The sequence below is a fragment of the Nematolebias whitei genome, chromosome 13 (genome assembly GCF_014905685.2).
Source record: "Nematolebias whitei isolate Nwh7 chromosome 13, NemWhi1, whole genome shotgun sequence".
Lineage (NCBI taxonomy): Eukaryota > Metazoa > Chordata > Actinopteri > Cyprinodontiformes > Rivulidae > Nematolebias > Nematolebias whitei.
Genome location: NC_056510.1, coordinates 43,101,904 through 43,112,533, shown reverse-complemented (window position 1 = coordinate 43,112,533; position 10,630 = coordinate 43,101,904). Strand labels below are relative to the sequence as shown.

At 44.1% G+C, this 10,630-nt stretch overlaps 1 protein-coding gene across 1 annotated transcript; it reads left to right on the top strand.

Annotated features, from left to right (window-relative positions):
• The first annotated feature begins 3,829 nt into the window (after positions 1-3,829).
• On the top strand, positions 3,830-4,753 carry LOC119419342 (olfactory receptor 13C2-like). The gene has a single exon (XM_037686649.1). It carries the CDS (start codon positions 3,830-3,832, stop codon positions 4,751-4,753), a length of 924 nt encoding a protein of 307 aa, XP_037542577.1.
• The last annotated feature ends 5,877 nt before the right edge of the window (positions 4,754-10,630 follow it).

Here is a 10,630-nt window from a genome sequence, read left to right as displayed (position 1 = left end):
ATAAAATAAAGTGGTTCCTCACATCTTGTTCTTTGGGAAACCTTCAAAATGAAAACAGGAGATTTGTGTCTAGACAAAAACATTGTACAAAGGTCAATCTTATTTTCTACTTCCTATATTCTCCCTATTTTATTTTTTTTATATCCTAGAACTTGAACAAAACTCCAGTTTTGATGCATATCTGTTGATAATGAACCAAAGCTACTGAAATAGTGAGTATGCTTGTTAGCAAAATATTCCTGTCATCAGATCTCAGTTAGCTTCATTGCAGCTGAACACCATGTTACACTGAACATCACATCAGCTGGTGGACATAAATACAGTACAGTAATATTATATTCACAAAATACTAACAATAATATGTTCATCTTACTTGTGAAAAGCTATCCACCCAAACCTGAGGTCAACAGCCCATCGATAAGAACAGAAATAAGCTGTGAAATGCTGAGAAATCTTCTGCTTTAACCAAATAAGAAGGACGACCGCTCCAAAACGGCGGCCGAAATTCCTGCACCGCCGCAGCCGATGAGGGATCTAGTGATTATATGATATCTATGCTCGTGCTAAGGTACGTTATTGTACGTCCATCCTCATTGGATGAATCCTGTGGCTGTGGGCGGACCCTGGGCAGAACAAAATTAGCCCCGAGGGGGCGTGGCCAGACGTCTGTCAATCATTCTGAACCATGACAGAACAGTAACAGAACGGGGCTGTCAGAATTTATCCCTTTGGAACGACCCTGGGATTTTCACTAGGCAATTTGACACCAGTTTTGTTGTAAATTTAACCAAATGTGACATTATTTCTAAAATGTATTTATTTTTAAGTTGTTAAGTTGTTTATTTTAACATCTTTATTGTAAATGCCAGGAGGGAGGGCTTAGCCCTCCTAGCCCATTGATACAAGCCATCACTGGCCTTAACACACTTTTTTGTTCCTTAGAATAAATAATAAAGGATATTAATGGAGCAAACTATACAATATGGTAAATAAAAAACCTCAATAGTATTATCTACATCAGTGGTCCCCAAACTACGGCCCGCGGGCCAGATCCGGCCCCCGTCCATATTTGGTCCGGCCCCCTGAACAATACCAGAGAGCATTTAGATTTTTTTTTCATATATGTGTATTTGTATTTGATAATAAAGTTGGACTTTTGCAATAAAATGTTTCTTAGTTATGAACTATTTTCATTATTAAGTAATATAAGTTATAAGTTAGTAACTATTTCATACACGCATATAACGTGACATTCTGTTCCACCCTTCTGTGGTCTGTGCCCCTATCTGGCAACCCCCAGAAAAAAATTCTAAACCTGCCCCTCGCAAAGAGAGAACGGAATAATGGCGAAAACATTAGGTAAGAGAAAAATTGATTCAGAATGCAGGGCATTTAACCTGCAGTGGACAAACGATTATTTTTTTGTTCAATGCAAAGAAAAGGCTGTCTGTCTCATCTGTCAAGAGGCGGTGGCAGTATTCAAAGAATATAATCTGCGGCGACACTATGAATCCCGCCACAAAGACAAGTATGCTAGCTTGCAAGGCCAAATGCAAGCAAACAAACTCTCAAAGCTAAAAAAATGGACTGTTAGCTCAGCAGAATACATTTGTACACCAAGCTCAGCTGAACCAATCTGTTCGGGCCAGCTTTCGGGTTGCTCAACTGATAGCAAGCAGCGGTAAACCTTTCACTGATGGAGAGTTTGTCAAGAAATGCATGAACGCTGTCGTGGAGGAGGTGTGTCCTGAGAAGAAAGATGTCTTTAATGCCGTGAGTCTATCAGCGAGTACAATCACCAGACGCATTGAAGAAATCGGGGGTAATGTATATGCCCAGCTGCAGCAGAAGATGAAAGAATTTGAATTTTTTTCATTAGCACTGGATGAGAGCACGGACGTGCAGGACACCGCGCAACTGCTCATTTTTGTTCGTGGAGTTAGTGCAAACTTTGAGATCTGCGAGGAGCTGGCAGCCCTCCAAAGTCTCAAAGGGACTACGACGGGGGAGGATATTTTCAGCAAAGTGTACCAAACCATGGAAGAGTTGGACCTGGACTGGTCAAAGCTGGCCAGCATCACAACTGACGGGGCTCCTAATATGGTGGGCATGTCTCGGGGTCTAATAGGACGCATGAACCGGGAGATGGAAGAACGAGGTCTCACCACCCTGCTACAAGTCCACTGCCTAATTCACCAGCAAGCACTGTGCTGCAAAGTGTTGGCTTGGGATTCTGTCATGAAGGTTGTGGTGTCATGCATAAACTTCATCAGAGCAAAGGGACTTAAACACAGGCAGTTCCAAGAATTCCTGTCTGAACTGGAATCTGTGCACGGCGATGTGCTGTACTACACAGAGGTCCGATGGTTGAGCCGGGGCAGAGTTTTGAAGCGTTTTTACGAGCTGCTACCTCAAATTAACGCATTTCTTCATTCACAAAACAAAACGGTGCCAGAGTTGATCGACCCAGAATGGAAATGGCGCCTCACATTTTTAACAGACATGACAGAAATGCTGAACAGCTTTAACTTGCAGCTACAAGGCCAGGGGAAACTCATTTGCGAAATGTATTCCCACATAAAAGTATTTGAGGTGAAACTAGAGCTGCTTTTGGGACACGTGAAAAAGCACAGCTTCGTCCATCTCCCTGCTACACAAAACCTCTCTGCAGAGAACCCAGCGGTCCCGTTTCCAGCTGAAAAGTGTGTGGAAGCACTGGAAATGCTGAAGGCGGAGTTCGGTGCGCGATTCCGTGAACTACATGTTTATGCAAAAGAAATCTGTCTTTTCCAGAACCCCTTTGTTGCCGACATTGACGAAGCCCAGCCTTCTTATCAGTTTGAGTTGGCCGAGTTACAGAACTGTGATGTTCTGAAAGACGCGTTCAAGCCCAACGGTCTCATTGACTTCTATGCCGCCCTCCCAAACGACACGTACCCTAACATCAGAAAACACGCAAGGAAGATGTCCACACTTTTTGGCAGCACATATATTTGCGAGCAAACCTTTTCACGCATGAAACTGCTGAAAACTCCAATGAGATCAAGATTGACAGATGAACACCTGCATCAGTGTTTGAGACTGGCAGTGACTAGAATGGAACCTGAGATTCAACTTCTCACCAGCCAGATACAGGCCCACAGTTCACACTGATGAACATAGGTAAGCTCACTTTTCTGACTTGAATGAGTCATTCTGACTATAAAAAATATAATCATAATAACCCTCTCTGTCAATATCCCAGAGAGGGTTATTTTGTTATTATTTATTTCATAAATAGTGTTATTTACTTCCTGAATTTTGTTCTGTGAAGAATCCAGAAAGGGTTATTTGATTGTGCTTTCTGGAAAACAATAAATTTTTACGTTTAGGCACTCCTGCAATCGTCACACTTTTTCTGTTACAAACTGACTCCGGCCCTCCACCAGAGAAGGGAAAAGTTATGTGGCCCTCACAGGAAAAAGTTTGGGGACCCCTGATCTACATTTTTAAAGTTGAGTATAATTTATCATAGGTCTGTTTATTCCTGTTGACATCATGCTTGATTTTCAATGCCCGGGTTATGTAATATACGGATTAAGAATAAACTAAACAAAACAAGGTGATTGCATGACTGAACTCTAGAGAATAAATCATTAGAGATGGACAGAGGCTAATATAAAGGAAATGTTTTCACAGACTGGAGTGGTTTGCACTGTGTATATGATAACACACCAGACTACTGCCATTAAATTCAGTTACTGAAAAAACGTTTTCACTGCACATTAGATATTATTGTAACAGTGTAAATGCTTATTTATTGAATGAATTATTATAGCATCAAACATTTATGGAAATTGAGGTAAATATTTCCTACATACATCTGTGGGGATATGTAGAACTAAACAAATACAGATATTTGTATTTTTCCATTATGTTTATGGTATATGTTTTAATACTCTGCAGTAATTCTATCATTGTATATCTGATCTTGACAAACAAGGGCCTCCATGAACCCATGTACATCTTCATTGCAGCTTTGTTATTTAACTGTGTTCTTTACAGCACCACTGTTTGCCCAAAGCTCCTGATTGACTTTTTATCTCATGACCAGATCATTTCCTTGTCAGCATGTCACTTTCAATTTTTTATATTTCATTCAACAGGTTGTACAGAATTTATGCTGCTGGCAGTGATGTCTTTTGACAGATATGTGTCTATATGTAAACCTCTGAGATATCGAATGATGATGACAAAAAGCAGAGTAAACATTTTTCTGGTTCTAGCTTGGTGTTTTCCTGCTTGTCACATTGCAGTACAAACAATCCTGAGTGCTAAAGCTAAAATATGTAATTTAAGGTTAAAAGGAATCATTTGCAACAATATAATTTACTCAGCTCATTGTGTAAGATCAAGACCAATTGCTTTTTTTGGGATTGTAATTATGCTAAATACTATAATATTACCAATTCTCTTTACAGTTTGTACATATGCAAATATATTTGTAATATGTTATAGAAATTCTAAAACATTGAGAAAAAAAGCTGCTGAGACTTGCATTCCCCACCTGCTGGTTTTAAACGTCATCTTCTGTTTAATGGTATATGATCTAGTTGTAGCTCGAGTGGAGTCTGACTTTCCCTCAGTTGTTAGCTTTATAATGACATTCCAAGGGCTTTTATGTAATCCTTTGTTAAATCCATTCATATATGGACTCAAAATGAAAGAAATTTTTAAACATGTTAAAAGGTTGTTTTGCTTAGGCAAAATATGACAAACCCTCTTATTTTTCCCAGTCAGTTTTATGAAACCAAATTTTTTAATTCCAGTGCATATGTTTTAATTTCCAGAATTTTTATGTTTTTAAATGTAATATTGTTTGCACAGTTTATTATTTAACTATTTTAAATAAAACAAATTGTGTAAACGGTTAAAGTTTTTTCATCTCTTTACTGCCATATTGTTAGGGAAACCCTGACATTTTCCAGTTTTAAAAACATCTCGTGAAGAACCTTTAGTGTTAAATCAAATATCAGCCATATCATATTATGTGATGATGATGCCAAAGTGCACGTTTTTTTTATTTTATGTCATTACAGAACAGTGGTTACTGCTGTCACCTCATGGTAGTTTGATTCTGAGTGAGTCGTGTCTATTTGGACTATGCATGTTTTCCTTGTGCATGCATGGGGTTTTTTCTGGATAACCTGATTTTGCCACATTTCAAAACATGCAAGTTAGCTTAATTAGCAGTTCTAAATTGAAAGTAGGTGAGAGTGTATGGCTGGTTGTTTTGGTTGTGTAGATTATTGGTCAACTAAACCAGCCACTAGGGAGCACAAGCCAGTGTATCTCTTGTGCCAGTTCCAAACCCAGGTAATTGGTGAGGGTTGTGTCAGGAAGGACATCCGACATAAATCATTTTTGCCTAAACCAATGCGTGAGTTCATCTATGCGACAAGATACTGGATTGGACGAGGCCCGGGTTAACAAAGACTGCCACCGGTGCTGTTGACAAACAGGGTGCCAGCAGAAATTGTGTTACCATTAGTTGAAGACCGCGAGGAGGAAAACGTGTCAGGAGAAAGAGGGAGAAGAGGAAAGTCAAGAATGAGAATGTAGGACTGAGGGTGGTAACTCAAAATGTGGGGACAATGACAGACAAAGGTAGAGAGCTGGCTGACATGATGCAGAGAAGGAAGTGTAGGGTTCTACATTATCCGGACAAGTCAGGGTGACTCAGCATTCTGATCAGGCCTCAGAGACACTGAACTGTATGGTAATTAAACCCCTTTTGCTAATCTTCTCTATTTCCTGAGAAGCTAGACTTTAAGACTCCTAAAAAATCTATATCAAAGATAAAGTTCTGGTACTTTCTGCAAGCTTACCAACTCTCTTTCCTGCCAGACAAAGTGTAACCTCAGAGGATCTACATTCAGTGAAAGGACAGAACTTTGTCATACCCCCAGGACACAAGAGGTGTTGGTTTCCATGGTAACAACCTGGTTAGAGGATAGTATGGTAATTCAAACAAAGCCTCTGAAAGACAATGATCTTAACAGTACCATGTGGAAAACCCATCACTGATCAAATTATACAGTTAAAGAAACCAAATGTTACAGGAAAAAAACAAATAAATATTTAACTTTTCCTAATATATACCCCTATGATGAGAAAAATAAATGGACTCGATGTTCCCTCGCCCGGACGTGGATCACCGGGGCCCCAATCTGGAGCCAGGCCTGGAGGTGGGGCACACTGGCGAGCGTCTGGTGGCCGGGCTTTTACCCATGGAGCTTGGCCGGGCACAGCCTGAAGAGGAGACGTGGGTCCCCCTTCCCATGGGCTCACCACCTGTGGGAGGGGACAAAAGGGTCGGGTACAATGTGGGATGGGTGGTGGCCGAGGGCGGGGATCTTGGCGGTCTGATCCTCGGCTACAGAAGCTGGCTATTGGGACGTGGAATGTCATCTCACTGGTGGGGAAGGAGCCTGAGCTGGTGTGTGAGGTTGAGAGGTTCTGGCTAGAAATAGTTGGACTCGCCTCTACGCATAGCTCTGGAACCAGTTTCCAAGAGAGGGGTTAGACACTCTTCCACTCTGGAGTTGCCCCTGGTGAGAGGCGCCGAGCATGAGTGGGCTGTGGCTGAGTGGTTAGAGCAGTCGTCCTCCAATGTGAGAATTGGGGGTTCAAATCCACCATCAGTCACATGCTGAAGTGTCCCTGGGCAAGACACTGAACCCCTCATAGCCTCTGATGTGTATCCCATCAGTGTATGAATGTGATCTAAAGCACTGATTAATCTCATTAGAATGATTTGTTCGATTAGCTTTGTAGAGATCTAGTAGAGTGCTGTATGAATGGGTAAATGAGGACACAGATTGTAATGTAAAGCGCTTTGAGTATCTTGAAATAAGATAGAAAGGCGCTATATAAGTACAGTCCATTTACCATTCCATTTACCCTCATCTTGGTGCATATATGTTGGGGTTCACCCCGGAGAATGAGAGGGTAGCCTTCCTCCGCCAATGTGTGGGGGGACAGACTCTGACTGTCATTTGTGCTTATGGCCCAAATGGCAGTTCAGATTACCCACCCCTTTTGGAGTCCTTAGAGGAGGTACTGGAGAGTACACCTCCTGGGGACTCCCTTGTTCTGCTGGGGGACTTCAATGCTCACGTGGGCAATGACAGTATGTTTTATTTATTCATTTCATTTCATCCAAACATGACAAAAATGACAGTGAGACCTGGAAGGGTGTGGTTGGAAGGAATGGCACCCAGATCTGAACCCGAGTGGTGTTCTGTTGTTGGACCTCTGTGCTCATCGTGGATTGTCCATAACAAACACCATGTTCAAGCATAAGGGTGTCCATATGTGCTCTTGGCACCAGGACACACTAGGCTGCAGTTCGATGATCGACTTTGTTGTCATCTCATCTGATCTGCGGCCACATGTCTTGGATACTCGGGTGAAGAGAGGGGCAGAGCTGTCCACTGATCACTACCTGGTGGTGAGTTGGCTCCGATGGTGGGGGAGGATGCCGGTTAGACATGGCAGGCCCAAACATATGGTGAGGGTTTGCTGGGAACATCTGGCAGAGTCTCCTGTGAGATGGAGCTTTAACTCCCACCTCCGGGAGAACTTCAAACATGTTCCGGGAGAGGTGGGGGACATTGAGTCCGAGTGGGCCATGTTCCATGCCTCTCTTGTCGAGGCAGCTTACCGGAGCTGTGGCTGCAAGGTTGTCGGTGCCTGTCACGGTGGCAATCCTCGAACCTGGTGGTGGACACCAGCAGTGAGGGATGTTGTCAGGCTGAAGAAGGAGTCTTATCAGGCATTTTTGGCCTGTGGGACACCGGAAGCAGCTGATGGGTACCGGCAGTCCAAGTGACATGCAGCTCGGGTGGTCACTAAGGCAAAAACTCGGGCATGGGAGGAGTTTGGAGAGGTCATCAAGAATGATTTCCACACGGCTTCAAGGCTATTCTGGTCCACCATCTGGTGTCTCAAGGGGGAAAAGCAGTATACCACCAACACTGTTTAAAGTGGGGGTGGTTTGCTGCTGACCTCAACTCGGGATGCTATGGGTCAGTGGGCAGAATACTTCAAAGACCTCCTCAGTCCCACTGGCACGTCGTCCACTGAGGAAGCAGAGCCTGGGGACTTTGGGTCGGGACCCCCAATCTCTGGAGCTGAGGTTACCGAGGTGGTTAAAACTCTCCTCAGTGGTGGGGCCCCAGGGGTGGATGAGATTTGTCCAGAGTTCCTTAAGGCTCTGGATGTTGTAAGGTTGTGTTGGCTTACACAACTCTGCAATATTGCGTGGACATTGGGGGAAGTTCACCTGGATTGGCAGACTAGGGTGGCGGTCCCTCTATTCAAAAAGGGGGACCGTAGAGTGTGTTCCAACTAGATGGGGATCACGCGCTTAAGCCTCCCTGGTAAGGTCTATTCGGGGGTTCTGGAGAGGAGGGTCTATCGGATAGTCAAACCTCAGATTCAGGAGGAGCAGTGCAATTTCCATCCTGGTCATGGAACACTGGATCAACTCTACACTCTCAGCAGGGTCCAGGAGGGTACGTGGGAGTTTGCCCAACCAGTCTACATGTGCTTTGTGGACTTGGAGAAGGCGTTCGACCGCATCCCTCGAGGAACCCTGTGTGGGCTACTCTGGGAGTATGGGGTACCAGGCCCTTTGATTTTGGCTGTTAGGTCCCTGCATGACCGTTGTCAGAGCTTGGTCTGTATTGCTGGCAGTAAGTCGGGCTCGCTCCCAGTGAGAGTTGGACTCCGCCAAGGTTGCCTTTTGTCACTGATTCTGTTCATAACTTTTATGGACAGAATTTCTAGGCGCAGCCAAGGTGTTGAGGGATCAGCTTTGGTGGCCTTAGGATCGCGTCTCTGCTTTTTGCAGATGATGTGGTCCTATTGGCTTCATCAGGTTGGGATTTACAGCTTTCGTTGGAGCGGTTCGCAGCCGAGTGCGAGACGGCCGGGATGAGGTTCAGTTCCTCCAAATCCGAGGCCATAGTCTTGAGCCGAAAAGGGTAGAGTGCCCTCTCTGGGTCGGGGAAGAAGTCCTGCCCCAAGTGGAGGAGTTCAAGTATCTTGGGGTCTTGTTCACGAATGAGGGAAAAATGGAATGTGAGATCGATAGACGGATAGGTGTAGCGTCTGCAGTGAAGCGGGCGCTGTACAGGTCTGTCGTGGTGAAGAGAGCGCGGAGTCAAAAGGTGAAGCTCTCAATTTACCGATCGATCTACATTCCTACCCTCATCTATGGTCATGAGCTTTGGGTTGTGACCGAAAGGATGAGATCTCGGATACAAGCAGCCAAAATGAGTTTTCTCCACAGGGTGTCTGGGCTCTCCCTTTGAGATAGGGTGAGAAGCTCTGTCATCCAGGAGAGACTCATAGTAGAGCGGCTGCTTTCCACATCGAGAGGAGCCAGTTGAGGTGGCTCTGGCATCTGGTTAGGAAGCCTCCTGGATGCTTCCCTAGTGAGGTGTTCCGGACACGTCCCACTGGGAGGAGACCCAGAGGAAGACCTAGGACATGCTGGAGAGACTATGTTTCTCGGCTGGCCTGGGAACGCCTCGGGATTCCCCCGGAGGAGCTAGGGAGAGGGAAGTCTGGGCCTCCCTACTTAAGCTGCTACCCCCGTGACCCGACCCCGGATAAGCGGAAGAAAATGGATGGATGGATGGATGCATAATATATGTTATTCGTTAAAAAGGTTAAACAAACTGTTTTCTTATTAGCTAAATTAAAAAAATATATATGTTCCTTTAAAACAATTTGAGTGGTTTCTATTTTCTCTGTTTTAAGATAAATTCCCAGAAAAACATCCGCCAAGTGATTACAAAGTTGTACTGATTTTGAAATGAGTAAATGTTACATCTGCGAGGAACTGTTTTTTTAAAACAAGGTTTAAAACGCATTACTTGGTAAAGAAAGCAGTCTTTGTTTCTCTCTAAACTTTGAAAGGAGGAGTTATCTCATCAAAATTAATTCATGCAACTAAGATAATGCCCCTTTGTTGGCAGGTGTTAGGTCCTGGGGTTGTTAGGAATTATTTTTCCCACTAGATGGAGTCCTGAGTCGGCTGGCAGAGGAGCGTCTTACCTGACGTCTGTTATGATACGGACTACCCAGTGGGAACGAGAACCAGAACGACAAGAGCCTCAAGTAAGCAAAACAGTGTTTATTATTTACAGTGAATGAAAAGACAAGCATATACAAAAGTTGGCCTGGGACTCCTGAAAAAGGGAGAGACAGGGTCAGGACTAGGAGGCAAGTGGAGGCAGCTCAAACGGTGGAATAAATTGTTTTGTCTTTCCTTACAGGTAAATCCTTGTGGGGTGAGGTTGTTGGGGAAAATCCAAAGGCAGGCAAGTGGTTGGAGGGCAAAGGTAACAGAGGCGAGACTCCAACACAGGAAGAACCAAGAGCAGGATCCGAGATGGCCAGGAAACAGTAGACACAAAAATACACGGTAAGATATCCTTTTCATATACTCAATATACTGGCTAGAGGCACAACTACCAGAAAGGAAGTAATGCTCCAGCGACGAGAAGAGCTTGACTGCAGCCTTATGTAGTGGAGGAGCTCGTCAGGTGGAATGGTCGTCAGCTGTGGATGATTGGTG